The sequence below is a fragment of the Bison bison genome, unplaced genomic scaffold (assembly GCF_000754665.1).
Source record: "Bison bison bison isolate TAMUID 2011002044 unplaced genomic scaffold, Bison_UMD1.0 scf7180017864155, whole genome shotgun sequence".
Classification (NCBI taxonomy): Eukaryota; Metazoa; Chordata; class Mammalia; order Artiodactyla; family Bovidae; genus Bison; species Bison bison.
This window is the reverse complement of record NW_011494727.1, coordinates 2744986-2762494: the sequence shown is the minus strand read 5'-3', so window position 1 is coordinate 2762494 and position 17509 is coordinate 2744986. Positions and strand designations below refer to the sequence as shown.

Here is a 17509-nt window from a genome sequence, read left to right as displayed (position 1 = left end):
CCAGCCGGGAGCCATGGCACTTGGTCCCAGGGCATCGGCTGGGTGGGCGGAACCCTGGCCTCAGAGCCTGGCCTCAGCATAACCTTTGTCGATCTGGGCCTTCCCCATCTCTCCCACATAGTCAGGGCTCCCAGCCACTCTGACCCCACTCCCTCCAAGCACTTCCTCTTCCCCAGCAGAAGGGAGCTGGACACCTAACGGCTGGATAACCTCTCGGCATTGAATGACTTCTTAGCAGTGATCCCTTTGCCCAGGTGTGGCTCTGGAGTCTGGGGGGAGGTGTTAACCACTGTGAAACAGGGAGGGGACCTGACGCTGGAGAGAGAAGGGGCTGCAGCCTCCTCTTGGCCTGACAACTAAGCACTCACTGCGCGGTGATGCTTCGAGACAGCAAAGAGGAAGCCAACGAACACGCAGATTCCGCCAAAGGACACCAGCTGCTCAGGCCGCTGAGAGGTGTCCAGAGCCAGCCACAAAACCAGGCCCAGGAAAGCAGCAAGGGCTAGACCCCTGCAGGGGAGGGGGGGAGAGTCATTACTGTCAGCATCTCCCCACTCCCACACAATAGCACCCAGGGCCCCAGGAAAGGGTACTCAGGGCTGGTGGAGGAGAAGGGAGAGAGGGCTGTGTGACCTCGGGCAGACCACCTAGCCTCTCTGAGTCTCGTTTCCTCATTGGGTAAATGAAGCCAAAGACCCCCTCCCACCCGCAATTCTCAAGATTGCTGAGAGAAGTAAATCAGAGGATGTGGGTACCCAGTTTAGCATGGTGCCAAGCACACAGCAGGAATTCTTCATAGCTGCAGTGATGCTCAGCCCAGCCAGCCTCTGGCTTTGCAGGGTGAGGTGGGTCTGTGTGGGCTGGAACTCAGCACCATGGGCCATGGGCTCTGCTCCCCTAAAGCCCAGAAGTGGTGGTGTCAATCAGAGATAGAGCCGAGTACCTGAGACCAATGACCGAAAGTGACTTTTACAGCCATGTCTCCCTCCCTGGGGCTGGGATCTGCTTGTCCAGCAGTTATGTCTGTCTTCCTGTATTAGTAGCTCAGTCATGTCCAACTCTTTGCAATCCTATGAACTATAGCCCACCAGGCTCCTCTGTCCATGGGATTCTCCAGGCAAGAATATTGGACTGGGTACCTATTTCCTTCTCCAGGGAATCTTCCCAACCCAGTGATAGAACCTGGGTCTCCCACGTTACAGGTGGATTCTTTACCATCTGAGCCACCAGGGAAGCCCTGAATGTCCAGGAGGCAGCCTAACAATTTAAGAGCCCAGGTTCAGGGTCTAACCCTGACCCAGTCTTCAACTCCCTGGGTACCACTAATCACAGCTGAAGTTCACTGAGCTCCTACTATGTGCCAGGAACCATGCTGAGTGCTGAAAGACACTCTTATCCTCATCCTGCTGCTGCTGCTAAGTCACTTCAGTAGTGTTCGACTCTGTGTGACCCCATAGACGGCAGCCCATCAGGCTTCCCCGTCCCTGGGATTCTCCAGGCAAGAACACTGGAGTGGGTTGCCATTTCCTTCTCCAATGCATGAAAGTGAAAAGTGAAAGTGAAGTCGCTCAGTCATGTCCGACTCTTAGAGACCCCATGGACTGCAGCCTATAAGGCTCCTCCATCCGTGGGGTTTTCCAGGCAAGAGTACTTGGAGTGGGGTGCCATTGCCTTCTCTGTGTCCTCATCCTAGAGATGTAAAAATTAAATCGCCCATGGCCACCTGTCTAGAAAGCAGCAAAGCTGAGATTCAAGCCAGGCACTCCAGCAGCAAGTCTGTTCTCTTAACTAGTTCTATGCATAGTCACCAACCGGTAAGAGAAGGATCCAGGACCTGAACTCAGACGAGCTAACCCCAGAGTTCACTGTTTATTTCTGGTGTGTTTTCCAAACTCCTATTATGCCAGTTCCATTGGCGTAATTTCTGCCTTGTCTCTGAGCCACCTGTATGCCTCTTTACTTACTGCTATCCTTGAGGTTAACTGGTGTTATAAAAACTTAAATGCATGTTTGGAGGTTTATTTGGGGGGGGGGAGGTTTTTTCTTTTATTCTTACAGCTGTAGGTTTTAATTGTATATTTCTTATTTTTAACATTTAAAAAAAAAAAAAACTTTTTACTTTATGTAGGAATATAGCTGGTTAACAATGTTATGACAGTTTCAGGTGCATAGCGGAGCGACTCAGCAATGTATACATATACATACACGCATCCATTCTCCCCCAGACTCTCCTCCCACCCAGGCTGACACGTAACATTGAGCAGAATTCTCTGTGCTATACAGTAGTTCTTTGTTGGTTATCCATTTTATTTTTTTAATATAAATTTATTTACTTTAATTGGAGGCTAATTACTTTACAATATTGTATTGGTGGTTATCCATTTTATTTTTTTTATTTTTATTTTTATCCATTTTAAATATAGCAATGTATACATGTCCATCCCAAACTCCCTACCTATCTCTTCCCCCTGGCAATCCTAAGTTCATTCTCTAAGTCTGAAGGCCACAAAGACTTTTCTGCTATGTTTTCTTATAGTAGTTATATAGTTTCAGGCTTTACATTTAGGTTTATCATCTATTTTCAGTTAATTTTTTAATATAATGTGAGGCATGGATTGAGTTCCTTTTGTTTCTCTCTCCTCCTCCTCTTCCTTCTTCTCTTCTTTCTTCTACATATGGATATCCCATTGTTCTGGCAGAATTTGTTGAGCTGATTATTATTTCTTCACTGAATTGCCTTAGCACTCTTGTCAAAAAATCAACTGGTTTTATATATGTAGGTCTTTTTCTGTACTTTGTTCTGTTCATTGATCTATTTGTCTGTCTTGATGGCAATGACACATTGTCTTAATTACTGGATCTTTATAATAAGTCTTAAGGACAGTTAGTGAAATGCATCGGCTTTGTTCATCTTTTTCAAAATTGTCTAGGCTATTCTAGGCTCTTGGCATTTGCATATGAATTCTAGAATCATCTTATTATTTCTACCCCAAAAGTCTGCTAGAATTTTGATTGAGATACTATTAGAATCTATAGATTAACTTGAGGAGAATTGATATATTAATAATATTGATTCACTTAATCCATGAACTTGATACGTTGCTCCGTTTATTTAAGTCTTTTTATTACATATATCTCTCAGCACTGTTTCCTAGTTTTCCATGTACAGATTTGGAGGTCTTTTGTCAGATTTATCCTTAAGTATTTCATATGTTTTATGCTATTCTAAATGATATTAATGATTTTAATTTATGATTGTTTATTGTTAGTATATGGAAATACTATTGCATTTTGCATGTTAAGCTTGTACCCTTCAATCCTGCTAAACTCACTTAATGGTTATACTAGCTTTTTGTAGATAACATAGAATTTTCAAGCTTCCCAGGTGGTGCTAGTGGTAAAGAACCTGCCTGCCAATACCAGAAAAGAGATCAGGGTTCAATCCCTCCTGGGTTGCAAAGATCCCCTGGAGGACGGCATGGCAACCCACTCCAGGATTCTTGCCTGGAGAATCTCATGGACAGAGGAGCCTTGTGGGCTACAGTCCATGGGCTCGCAAAGAGTGAGACACAACTGAAGTGACTTAGCACATAAGCACATAGGATTTTCTGTGTAGATAATCTTGTCTGTGAAAAAAACCTTCTTTACTTCCTTTCTAATCTCCATGCCTTTTATTTCTTTTTCTTACCCAATTGCACAAGCTAGAAACTCCAGTACAATGTTCAAAAAAATTAGTGAGAATAGGGGTTTCCCTGGTGGTCCAGTGGCTAAGACTTCATGCTCCCACTGCAGGGGCCCAAGATTCAATCCCTGGTTGGGGAACTAAATCTCTCATACTGCAACTAAAGATTCCATGTGCCAAAACTAAGACCCAGCACAGCTAAATTAAAAAAAAAAAAGAAAGAAAGAAAAGATGGTGAGAGTGAACATTCCTATATTGTTCTTGATTTCAGTGGATAAGTACTCAGTCTTTCACAATTAAGTATGAGATTAACCATAGATTTTTGGTAGGTGGTCTTTATCAGATTGAGGAAGTTCCCTTCTATTCCTAGTTGGCTCAGAATTGTTTTTCAGAAATGGATATTGAATTTTGTCAAATGCTTTCTCTTATCTATAGGCATCATCATATTGTTTTTCTTCTTATAGTCTGTTAATACAATGACATTGAACCCAACTTTGGACTCCTGGGATAAATCCTTCTTGTTAATGACATATTATCCCTTTGGGATAAATCCTTCTTGTTAGTGACATATTATCCTTTTGTGTATTATTGTATTTGGTTTTCTAAAATTTTTAAAATAATTTTTACATCTTTGCTCGTGAGGGTTATTGGTCTGCACCTTTAATGTGAGTATTGGTATGGGAAAGGGTTAGATCTACCATCTTGCTATTTACTTTCTATTTGTCCCATCTTTGTTCTTTGTTCCTCTTTTCCTATTGCTCTATCTTCTTGCAGATTAACTGTTTAAAAATTATTCTTTATCTCTTTTTTTACCTGTTAGCTATAATTCTTTGTTGTGTTATTTTAGTGGGAGCTTTAGCATTTATAGTATATATCTTTAGTTTATCACAATCTACTTTGAAGTGTTATTGTATCACTTTAAATGCAGTATAAAAATCTTACAGAAGTCTAATTTCATTTCTTTTCTCCTAGCCTTTGTGCTACGGTTGTTTGCTGCTGCTGCTGCTAAGTCGCTTCAGTTGTGTTCGACTCCGTGCGACCCCACAGACGGCAGCCCACCAGGCTCCCCCGTCCCTGGGATTCTCCAGGCAAGAACACTGGAGTGGATTGCCATTTCCTTCTCCAATGCATGAAAGTGAAAAAATAAAGTGAAGTCACTCAGTCGTGTCCAACTCCTAGCGACCCCATGGACTGCAGCCCACCAGGCCCCTCCGTCCATGGGATTTTCCAGGCAAGAGTACTGGAGTGGGGTGCCATTGCCTTCTCCAACAGTTGTTTACTTCTACATATAATATAAACTCCACCATACATTGTTCTATTCTTGCTTTATAAGTTGATTTTAGAGAGATTTAAATAGTAAAAAAAATAAGTCATTTTATCCACCTACATAGTTACCCTTCCAACACTCTTGATTCCCTCGTCTAGATCTAACTTTTCATCTGGCATCATTTTCCTTCTATTTGAAGACTGTCCTTTAACATTTCTTGTAGTGCATCTCTGGTTTTTAATGTCTGATTATTTCAGCTTTTGTATATCTGTCAAAAGTCCTACTTCTCGTTTCTTGAAGGATATTTCACTGGTGAAGAATTCTGATTGACATACTTTTGTTTTCATTTCTGTTTTTTACAGTTTCACTGTTTTCTCATTTGTATTGTTTTTGAGAAGAAATCTGGCATCATCCATATCTTGTTCCTCTGAACATATGTTTTTTTTCCTCTAGCTGTTTTTAAGATTTTTCTCTTTATTGATGTTTTTAAGCAATTTGATTATGATGTGCTTTAGTGTGGTTTTCTTGTTTCTTGTGCTGTTGGTTTGTAGAGTTTCTTGATGCTTGGGTTTATAATTTTCATCAAATTTTGAATTTCTTATCCACTGTACTACCAGGGAAGTCTGGGTATATGTTTTAATTTCTCTCAGATATAACCTAGAAGTAGAATTAATTGCTGGGTATGGCAACTCTATGGATAATATTTTTAGGAACTGACTAATTGTTTTCTATTGCAGTTGCATCATATCATATTATATTTCTATCAGGAGTATATGAGGGTTTCCAATTTCTCCACCTCTTTGCCATCACTTGCTATAATCTGTCTTATTTCATTATAGCCATCCTAATAGATGGGAAATGGTATCTTGTGATTGCATATTTTTTTTTTTTTGGCTATGCTGTATGGCTTGTAGGATCTTAGTTCCCTGACCAGAGATTGAGCCCACAGCCATTACAAAAAAAGCATCAGATCCTAACCACCAGGGAACTCCCTTATCTGCATGTTTTTTTTTAAAAGGAAACTTGATAACAATACCTCAAGTGGAAAACCAGTATCAGTGATTTGTCATAAACAGAAGATGACTATAAAAATAAATCCTCTTATAAATCTATTTAATAAACAGAAGGCAAATGTAAAAACAAATCTATTTATAAAGAAAATGAAACATTTGTGTACAGGCTGCTTAAAGCATTTTGCTGTGGCATGTAGATCTTACTTTGGGAAACACCCTTGTGCTTCGCACCTGCCTGGCTTAGTCACTGGGTATCTTTGGGCATCAGTTTTCTTCATCAACAAAAAGAGTACCTCTTTTAAACCATAGAAACATTTTTTTCCCCAGCTAAAATGTTTTATGCAAGCCTGTTTATAAAATAGTTGCCTGGTGGAAATGGAAATTGGGAGGAGGGGTGTCTGATGTTCCCCTCTCCAATCTCCCTCACCTGCCCTCTGGCACCTCCAGTTTCCAGAGCTCTAAGGAACCCAGTTTAAAAACCAGGGGATCCTGGTGAGACAGAGTGGGACCCTATGGCCCTTAATCCCCGACCCCCAGGTCCTTTGCCTGCCTTTTGTCTATGTAAAACTTTAGTCAAAGAATAATCAGAGAAATGAGAAATGCAGAAACAAAGGAAAACAGTCAAAGGAGACCAAATAACAATAATGTAGTCATTAAGCAGAGTCAAGGACCTTTAGCTCCTTCTCAAGGAGCTATTCTTCAGATAGTATTCTGAACCATCTCCTGTGAACTGTATCTTACAGATACTGAAACTACGCCCCCATCAGGTGGAAGAAGTTAACTACATGATGACGAGACTATGACAAGCTGCCACAGTTCCGAGAACTGGCCTCAGATGGAAGCAAACCGACCCTGGAACTGAATATTAACTATACCTAAAACAAGATGACGCTGGTCAGACCACCAATGACCAATCTGAAGATGACTGTCCAAGATGACTGTGCTGTTTCAGCATGTAGCCCCCTCCCTCGGCCTATAAAAGCTCTCACCCACTGCTTGTCACGGGGGGAAGTCGGCCTTTGGACAGATGTCCCTGAACACCTTGTCCTGCCCTCAAGTTGCTGGCATTTGAAATAAAGCAAACTTTCCTTTCCACCAACCTGGCCTGTTTACCGGCTTTGGGGCAGCGAGCAGCCAGACCCCACACCTTTCGGTAACCCAAGGGCTTGCCCTGGTGGTCCAGTGACTAAAACTCCTTTCTCCCAATGCAAGGGCCCCAGGTTCAGTTCCTGATCAAGGAACTAGGGCCCACATGTCATAACTAAGACCGGGCACGGCCTACATAAATAAACACTTAAAACAAAACAAAGAACAAAAGGATCTCAAACTGTTGCTCAGGAAAGTGGCTGGCTGCATCAGAATCCACTTGTGGCTAACTAAAAATATTAACTAGTAGGACAAGAATTTGAAAAAGAACAGATACATATTGAAATGGTAAAGCATTTGCCTGCAATACAGGAGACCTGGGTTCGATCCCTAGGTTGGGAAGATCCCCTGGAGAAGGAAATGGCAGCCCACTCCAGTATTCTTGCCTGGCGGGCTACAGTCCATGGAGTTGCCAAGAGTCAGACACCACTGAGTGACTACCACTTTCACTTTCACTTTCACTTATATAAAACTGAATCACTTTGCTGTACACTCGAAACTATCACAACATTGTTAATCAACTATACTCCAATATAATATAAAAAGTTGAAAAAAATATATTGACTTCTGGACTCCAATTCAGATTGCTGAATCAGACGCCAGGGGTGGTCTCCAGCAGCTGGATGTCTCACTAAGGCTCTGGGTGATCTGATCATAGCACTGATATGGGCCCTCCCAGCTTGAATGGGCTGGGATCTCTGAATTTAGGAAACTGTTGACTCCTGTCCTCAGGTGTGAGAGCCACCTACTGTAACTGGAGCAGAGAATCAGATGGGAAGTGGCAAAATACCACAAAGACACCACAAAGCTGCCTCTGAAGCTACCCAGCAAGACCTGCCCCAGGGCTCCCAAGAGGCAAGCAAAAGCAAGTGTGTGGGCTCCCCACAACCCAGGAGCCTCAGTTGGGACAAAGACTGAAGTCCTCCTCACCCAGCCCTGGCCGTGACACAGGAGCTGACTCAGAGGCCCTCCGCCCATGTGCCTGCCCACCCCCATACCCACTGGGGACTCACTTACCTCTTAAACCAGAGTTTCAGGCAGGGATGCCCTAGAGGTTTGACACACCTCAGCAGCTTTGGCCCCAGCAGCCTCTTGAGCAGGCTGTGGGCCAGGAAGACGAGGACCACACAGGTGAGGACGAACAGTGCCAGGGCCCTCTGGAAATTCAGGATGCAGGCAGCCAGCAGGAAGGCAGTGTATGCTGGGAGTAGGTGGAGGATGAAACAGAGAAGGGATTGTGGATAATGACACTGGCCTCTATGGGACCCTGCTGCCCTAGCCCCAGCTCCACCTACTCCAGCCAGAGCTCCCAGAGCCTTAGTTCGTTCTCTGGTAATGAGCACAATTGTTTCGGCTTAGAATGTGTGTGAAAAGGCTTTGCAGACTCTAAAGTGCTGACCAAATGTGAGGGAGGAGTTTAAGGAGAAGGTAAGATAGCATGAGGCTTCCCAGGTGGCTCTGTGGTAAAGAATTCTACCTGCCAGTGCAGGAGATGCAGTAGACTTGGGTTTGATCCCTGGGTCAGGAAGATCCCCTGGAGTAGGAAATGGCAACCCACTCCAGTATTCTTGCTGGGATAATCACATGGACAGAGGATCCTGGTGGGCTACGGTCACAAAGAGTTGGCCACGAGTGGGCGACAGCATGCGCGCTCACGCACACACGCAAGACAGCATGAATCTCCGAGAATCAGTGGAACGCCTACCATATTCTAGAGCCTTGGTAGGTTCCGAGGAGGACAGAGACAGCTAAGTCAGCTACTCCAGAAAGGCACTGAATTCTATGTGCCAGGATCCCGTTCTAAATATTAATCAATGATCATTTTTCTTCCTGGAATTTCCTTTTCCCCCTTTGCCCTTCTCCCCATTTGAGCAGCTAGGCCCATCTGTGCTCTACTTCAAGAAAGGAATATGATAGTGGAGAGCAGAGGAGAAATATCTTCCCCTGGCTTATGGATTTCAAGAGCCAGGGCCCTTGAGGGGAAAGAGGTGGGATGGAATTGGGAGACTGGGGTTGACACATACGCAGTACTGATAATGTGTATAAAATAGACAACCAGTGGGAACATACTGTACGGCACAGGAAACGCTACTGAATGCACTGGTGACCTGAATGGGAGGGAAATTCAAAGGGGAGGGAATATAGGCACAGTTTTGGATGATGCATTTTGCTATGCAGTAGAAGCATAGCGGGGCTTCCCCGGTGGCTCAGCAGTAAGTAATCTGCTTGCAATGCAGGAGCTGTAGGAGATGTGGGTTTGATCCCTGGGTCAAAGGGCATGGCAACCCACTACAGTATTCTTGCCTGGGGAACCCCATGGACAGAGGAGCCTGGCAGGCTACACAGTCCGTAGCATCACAAAGAATCGGACACAACTGAAGCAACATAGCACTCATGCACAAGAAGCGTAGCAACATTGTGAAGCAGCTATATTGTAATCAAAATTAATTAATAAAAAAATAATAAAGTTAACTTAAACATGAAAAAAAATTAATTAATAAAAATAAAATAAAGACCTAGTGATTAAAAAAACAGAATCAGGGCCCTTGAAGAACGGAAAAGACTTATAGGCTTTCCAGCAGATAAAAAATTTTGAGTGTCATCCCTACATACTCTGCTGCCAGACTAGTTAGAGGATATCGCTGGGTCCCAGAGAAATGGGCTCTGAGCCTGGGGAGGTAGCAAAGGCCTGGGTGTGTGTGTGGCATTGCGAGTAAAAGAGCCCTGCCCCAGGGAGACAGCAACATTTCACAGAGAAGAATGCCATGGGGGTGTGGATGAGCAGAGCCAGAGAAGGCTTCTGAGGGTATGCACACCTCAGCAGGCATGGAAGCGGGCACAGAAGTCATCTCTATGAGAGGCTCAGAGAGGAAGGCCCACTTCCTGGGAGGGTCTCCATGGCTACCTGCAGCGGCAGAGAACGGAGGACCAGTTGGGGAAATGGACAGGCCAGTGGATACTTGAAAATTGATAGTAGATAAGCACCCCCAGATGGCCCTGTGGTAAAGAATCTGCCTGCCAATGCAGGAGATGCAGGAGACATGGGTTCGATCCCTGGGTCAGGAAGATCCCCTGGAGGAGGAAATGGCAACCCACTCCAGCATTCTTGCCTGGAGAATCCCATGGACAGAGGAGCCTGGCAGGCTGCGGTCCATGGAGTTGCAAAGAGTTGGACACAACTGAGCAACTCAGCACACACCCAAGTACCCAATGGGGACTCCTGCGGAAAGGGATAAAGGATGTTTCAAACTGACAGATAATTCAGTTCCTCCCCTCACTTGGAACAAGGAAATTGAAATAGAAAACAAGTTGAGTTATGGAAAATGAAGTTACCTTTCTCTCACACAGAAAGACAGGGATACCTGTATGGGTGTCAGTTAGAAACACACAGGTGAGGCTCTGCAGGGCAGGGGAGGGAGGCAGGCGCAGGGCTGTGGGAGGTCAGAGGAGGGGGAGCTGGCGGGAGAGAGGCGCCAAGCTAGGCACTCTATGCCACTGCCAGGATTACTCCTCACAACCAAGCCCCGGGTCGGTACTATGTGATCCCCGTCCAGAGATGAGAAGCAAACTGATTCACGCAGGGAGGAAATCAGGCTGGGATACCAATCCAGGTCTGTCTGTGGCCAGCAGGGACTGGCACAGCATGTAGGAGATGGGGCTGTGTAGACAGGTCCTCCAGGCAGGACAGGGCAGAAAAGTGTCTTAAGAAGTATTTTCATCCTTCTAAGATCCCTGTAATCTCTGGTGATAGGACTTTGTTCCTTTTGGGCGCCCCTACACACTCTTAGCCCATGTGGTCCCGCAAAGCCTGACCTTCTTGATGGGAGGAGGACCCAGGGAGGAGCACATGACCTGAGGTATGCCCATCATAGACCTACAGAAATACGGGCAAGCCCTCCATGTCAGTCAGCCGCCAATGTTATCTTGGCATCTGTGGAGAAAGCCTGCCTGAGGCGAGGAGGCCACTGCTCGGAACCAAAGCAAGTGCTGAGAACATGAGCTTGTACCGCGCCTGCTTCAGAAAGTCCATGATGAGCCTTATCATAGAAGACATGATACAATAAAGACAGCAGAGAGCTGGAGGAAACCAAAATCACCCAAACACGGAGAAAGGAAGGGAGCTCCTTCCTGACAGCCAAGACAGAAGGGGAAGTAGGACGGGGAGGGTCATTTCCACGACCTGTTAGATGGAATTCAGCCATTTCTTCGAGAAGCAAATCCGAGTCTGAGTGAAGGTGGACACAAGGGCAACCAGAAAGCCCTGCTCAGCTTCTGCCACAGGAAGCCTTCACCGCATCCGACACCCATAGAAGGAAGCTGCCAGGGCCACGAACCAGCCCCATCTCAGCAGGGGCCCCACTTTGACTTAATTACAAAGACTGGGGCCACTGCTGTCATGTCTCCCTGTCTTCTCCCCTATGGAGCCCCCACGAAGGTCTGGGCAACCACACCACCTCCCCCTTTTATTTTCCATCTTCCACGCTGAGGCAAGCCTGCAGCCGTGAAGACGGGCCCTTGCCTGGGCCCCGAAACCTGCTTCCCTGTGCCCAGGGAACCTTGCTCCACTGGTCACCTCTGCCACCTCGCTTCTGCCCTTCTTCCCCCAAACTCCCTGCCTCAGTTCAGAAAGCCGGTCAAAGTGTCTCCCTTCACAAACACACCCTCTTCCTTGAAACCGCCAACCCTTCTGTTAATATTCCTGTCCAGGATTTCCCTGGTGGCACAGTGGACAAGAATCTGCCTGCCAATGATCTGGGAATATTCCACATGCCGCGGAGCAACTAATCCTGTGCATGGAAACTACAGAACCTTCGCTCTAGGGCAGCTGAGCCAGAACTAATGAGCCCTTGGGCCACAACTACTGAAGCCCACACACCTCAAGCCTGTGCTTCACAAGAAGAGAAGGCACCACAATGAGAAGCTCCCGCACAGCAATGAAGAGTAGCCCCCACTCACTGCAACTAGAAAAAGCCTATGCGCAGCAATGAAAATCTATCACAGCCAAAAATGAATAAATAAATAAATGCGTATTCCCACCCAGTTCTCATAAAAAAATTTCTCAGAAGAGCTGTGTAGACTTACTGTCTACATTACCTCTCCTCCTGTTCTCCAATCCAGCTACTGCGCCTCCGCCCTAAGTCACCATCATCTCCTTGTCCCTAAAGTCCACAGGCACTGCTCCGTCCTTGTCCTACTGGTCTCCTCACTGCAGAGGTGCTGGCCATCTTTCCCTCCCTCTAGCAACCCTCTGCTCCTGGTCCCGTGCTTGCTGCCCCCACCTGCACGCCTTCTCAGGCTGTCTCAGGGCCCCTCGTCCTCTCTACCTCCTTCTGTGTGACCAGTCTCCACGTTTCCATCCATGAGCCACCTCTCAATTCATTCTCCAAGCACTGCTGGGAAGCCTCTTCTCCTCCTGGAGGGTCTGGCAGCAGTTCCTTCCACACATTGTCCAAAACAACTTGCCATTGCCCTTCCAGCAGAGACCCCCTCCTCCCCCTGTGGTCCCTGGCTCTGGTGAGCAGCATCGCCCACCCCGTGGCCCAAGCAGAACTCCTGGATTCCAGGACCCCCTTCGTACCGCACGGAGATCAGATCCCAGGTCTGACTGGTGTGGCTTCCTGAGGATTTCTCAGATCCACCCCCTCCATCCTCCACCCCTTCATCTTCTCCCATGTGTATAGTGGCTCTCAGTTGTCTCCTTTCCCCTTCTTTCTTGCCTGCCTCCTCTGGGTTTCCACAATGTGAATCCAAGCTTGCCACTTCCCTGTTTAAATCCTTCGATGGCTCCCTCTGGCCTTGGGAGTAAAATCCAAGTCTCTCCAACCCCCCTTCCCAGTACCTGGCCCCTTCTCATCTCTCCAGCCTCCTCCTCTGACACTCCTGGTCTAGAACTTTATCCTCCAGCCACTAGACTCTTTATCAGCTGCCTGCCCACATGCTGCAGGTTTCCACCTTTGCTCATGTGTCCCTCTATCTCCTCACTCCTCTTCCTTCCCCTTTTACCTGGCTAATTGCTGTTCACTCTGTGAGACCAGAATGTTACCTCCTCCTGGAAGACCCCCCAACCACCCCCACGATCCTTCCCTGGTGCTCCCAGATGGCCCTCTGAATTATGTGAAAATATATGTTCCCCACTCCCTAACTGATCAGAGAGTTACCTTGAGAATAAGATTTGGTCTGGCTTAATTCCTATATCCCAGCTTCTGGAACAAAAGCTGGCCCTGAGTCGGTGCTCAAAACCTTTGTCAAGTTGTTGGGTAGGTGAATGACCCTGCCCTGAGACATGGATAGCTGGGTTGGAGGTGGCTGAAACCTGGGTGGTGGGGGCAGGGGGCTAGGCAGCAGTGACTGTCTCCTTGGAAGGGGCTGGGCCCAGAGCTCACCAGTACAGAGCAGGCCTATGCAGATCCATCGGAACAGCTGTGCGTGTTCCCTGCAGAAGTGTCTCACTCTCAGGGCTGGTTGCAGCCTCCTTCTCCTGCGGAGAAGACCAAAAGGGTCTAAGAGAGGCTCCCCTACCAGAATCCTCAACACTTCCAGGCAGAAGCCACTCAGCTTCATCCCCAGTAAAATGGCAACACTGGCTTTGACATCCCACAGGGCCAAAGGTCAACCCCAGCCCACAGGGAACTTAGAATGACTTCACTGCAGCCATGAAATTGAAAGACGTTTGCTCCTTGGAAGAAAAGCTATGACAAACCTGCTGCCAAGTCACTTCAGTCGTGTCCGACTCTGTGCGACTCCATAGACGGCAGCCCACCAGGCTCCCCCGTCCCTGGGATTCTCCAGGCAAGAATACTGGAGTGGGTTGCCATTTCCTTCTCCAATGCATGAAAGTGAAAAGTGAAAGTGAAGTCGCTCAGTCGTCCCCGACTCTTAGCCAGCAACACCAAGGACTGCAGCCTATCAGGCTCCTCTGTCCATGGGATTTTCCAGGCAAAAGTACTGGAGTGGGGTGCCATTGCCTTCTCCGATGACAAACCTAGATAGTGTATTAAAAAGCAGAAACATCACTTTGTCGAGAAAGGTCCATATAGCCAAAGCTATGGTTTTTTCCAGTAGTCATGTATGGATGTGAGAATTGGACCATAATGAAGGTTGAGCACTGCAGAATTGATACTTTCGAATTGTGGTGCTGGAAAAAACTCTTGAGAGTCACTTAGACTGCAAGGAGATCAAACCAGTCAATCCTAAAGGAAATCAATCCTCAATATTCATTGGAAGGACTGATGCTGAAGCTGAAGCTCCATTACTTTGGCCACCTGATTCGAAGAGTGACTCATTGGAAAAGACCCTTATGCTGGGAAAGATTGAAGGCAGGAGGAGAAGGGGACGACAGGATGAGATGGCTGGATGGCATCACCGACGCAATGGACATGAGTTTGAACAAACTCTGGGAGATGGTGAAGGACAGGGAAGCCTGGCATGCTGCAGTCCGTGGGGTTGCAAAGAGTCGGTCATGACTCAGCCCTTCCCTGCTTCTGGCCTCTGTCTGTCCGTACCAGCTGTTCCTCGGCCTGGAGCAGCACCACTAACTACCACAGCAATGCTCCAGGCTCCAGGGCTTGGGAAAGAATGAACTGAGACAATAAGGAAGAACCTCACCCATGTATAGAAACGCACCAACCACGATGGCTGCCTCGCCTGCCCTGTCCCATTTCCACCTGTCTGAGGAGCAAGGAGGAGCCTTCAGAGGCACCCAGCTCTGCACTTACTGTGCCTGTGGAAACTTATCCTCTGAGTAACAGCTCCTCCCAGAAAAAGGGAGGTATCAACAGCCCACTCGAAGCCATTTGGCACCCCCACTGCCTTCTGCACCTGGAGCAAATGCCAGTTCTTCTCTGGTCACTTGGTCACTTTACTGTCCCCAAAGGAAAGACTGAATAGGTCCCTGGGGACCTGAATAGCCTCTGAGGTCCCCCAGCTTGAGCATATAGGAGATGCTCACTCACACTCATTCAGTCACCACTTTTTAAAGGAAACTCTCCTCTCTCTGTCCCCACCTCTCACCTCCTATTGCTATTCAGTTACTTAGTCATGTTCACCTCTTTGCAACCCCGTGGACTGCAACACACCAGGCTTCCCTGTCCTTCACTATCTCCCCACCTCCTAAGTGAGGCATTTTTCTTCAGTCTCACCCCAAGGCAGACAGACAGACTCTGCCCCAGTTCCATGCTTGAAAACTGCAGGGCTCTATGGGACTCCTGGGTTCAGAAACCTTCCAGCATCCATGACCTTCCTTGAGTCCCAAAGGGCAGATTCAAGCAGTTGCTACTCAGGGAAGGAAGTGGAGGCAGAGACAAGGGAGGAGCAGGCAAGAAACAATAATGCAGCCTTGGGTTAGGTCCTGGTTCAGCCTTAAGGAACACATGTAAGGATATTTTTGAGCTTTTTACCTAACTAAAACCCAACAAATGAAAAAAGTCTGCATTCTTCATTCCAGAAAAGATGACCTGAGGCCAGATTAAAGAAACCACAGAAGTTCATCAAGAGGTCACCTGAGACTCCATTAAAGGAGTCTCAGCCCCGCACCCACCCTAATCTTGTCAGCATCCAACCCTTGGACCATTGCTATAAAACTCCTCACCAAATCTACCTGGGTGGGGACATAGTTTTGAGGGCACGAGCCTGCTGTGTCCCCCTTTGGCTGGCAAAGCAACCAAGCTACTCTTTTCTGCTTCACTCAAAACGCTGTCTCTGAGATTCGATGTGGAACCAGTGCACAGAGGCCGTGTCTTTGGCATCATGTTCTCATCAGCTCAGGATCTGGCCAGTGAGGACCTTGCAGTAGGCCTGGGTGTCAGCAGGCCGAGCCCTAGGCTCCATTTACTGCCTGTGTGACCTGGGCCTGTTCCTCTCCCTCCCTAGGCTTCAGCCTCCCCATGTGAAACAAGGGGCCTGGGCCATTCTAGGGGGTTTCAAACTAGGCCTCAGGATTCCCTGAGGTGCCCCTGAGTCGGATGGGGTAGAAGGCAGCTGGGGAGTTGACAGGGGGCCAGGTTGGTTCAGGGCCCCCATCCAACTTCAACCAGAGCAGCCCCCCAGTATAAACTGAGGTTCCCAATGGGAACCTGCTTCAAAGCAGGTTGGGAAACTCTGGCCTGGCTCACCTCTGAGGCAGAGGCCAGCAGAACTCACTTGTTTCTAAAACACTTTTACTCCTTCCTTCAACAAAGGTTCAGGGAGCCCCCCTCCCCATCAGGGGGCCAGATTCCCCACCTCTGCTCCCCACAGGGGCCTCCTCCCCAAGCAGCCAGCCCATGTCCTGCCCGGAGACCACCTACCATCCTGAGGAGGGCTCCGGGCCAGCCTTGCTCCAGCTGTCCCCAACTTCCGAAGGGCTTGAGTTGCCAGCAGGGTCTCGGCCTTCCTCCTAAAGCCACCAGAGAAGGAGCAGAGTGTGCCTCCCGCCTCAAGGGAGAACTATAGCGGAAAGCCTGGAGTGCGGAGAGACCCAGGCTGCCACCAGCGTGCCCACGGGCACCTCAGGAGTGTGCTGGGGTGGGGGCCAGGCACAGGGAACAACCAGAGGGAACGTAAGTAAATTCCAAAGAGTGTGCCCCGAGTACCTACTGAGTCCCGTGCTCTGTGCAAGGCTCATTCTGCCCTCAGGGAGCTCATGGTCTGTGTTGGAGGGTGGGGAATGGGGGGAGAGAAGAAGCCAGTTCTGACCCTATGATGGAATTATTTCTTTGACTCACTTTCCATTGCTTTTTTTATTATAATCATATACAATGGCCCGCCTCAGGGGACCCTGCCCCTCTGCTTGACTGGTAAACTGAAGTGCCTTTGTTCAGGACCCTGTTCACCTGGAGATGGCAGGAAGGAAGAAATTAACACACCCCTGCCTGAGGCTTGCCATTCTAGGAAATGTTTGCAAGATTAATGGCTTTTTTCTTGGCTTCCTCACCTCCTCACATCTCTGACCTATAAAAGAACCTGGCATCCAGACCCCGAGAAGATGGTTATTTTGAGGTGCTAGCCCACCATTTTCTCAGCTCCCTGAATAAAGTCTTTCCCGTGCCTCAACCCTTTGTCTCTCGGATTCATTGGCCTATGTGCGGCAAGCAGAGCAAGCTTGGACTTGGTAACAGAAGGTAGGCTCAGGTGATAAAGAATTTCCCTGCAATGCAAGAGACCAGGGTTCGACCCCTGGGTCGGGAAGATCCCCTGGAGAAGGGAATGGCTACCCACTCCACTATTCTTGCCTGGCGGATTCTATGGACAGAAGAACCTGGCTGGCTACAGTCCATGGGGTCACAGAGTCAGACAAGAGTGAGTGATTAACATTTTCACTTTCAACAGGAGGTTGGGAAGGAAGAGGGTGTCACGCTAGGCTCCAAAGTACTAGGCGGTGGACCTCAACCTGGCCATTCCAGAGCCAGAACAAGATTGCTGGCT

At 47.7% G+C, this 17509-nt stretch overlaps 1 protein-coding gene across 4 annotated transcripts in view; it reads right to left on the bottom strand.

Annotated features, from left to right (window-relative positions):
- The window catches only part of SLC28A1 (solute carrier family 28 (concentrative nucleoside transporter), member 1), a 78801-nt gene that overhangs the window by 57811 nt on the left and 3481 nt on the right, over positions 1–17509 (bottom strand). For 3 of the 4 annotated variants that reach the window (XM_010841089.1, XM_010841088.1, XM_010841087.1), the window contains exons 3-6: positions 16393–16481; positions 13492–13586; positions 8126–8309; positions 369–510 (exon numbers count right to left, since the gene is read on the bottom strand). In XM_010841089.1, coding sequence (XP_010839391.1) covers positions 369–510; positions 8126–8309; positions 13492–13586; positions 16393–16481 — 510 coding nt within the window. The remainder of the gene's footprint in view (positions 1–368; positions 511–8125; positions 8310–13491; positions 13587–16392; positions 16482–17509) is intronic. The other variant, XM_010841090.1, reaches the window with a different exon arrangement.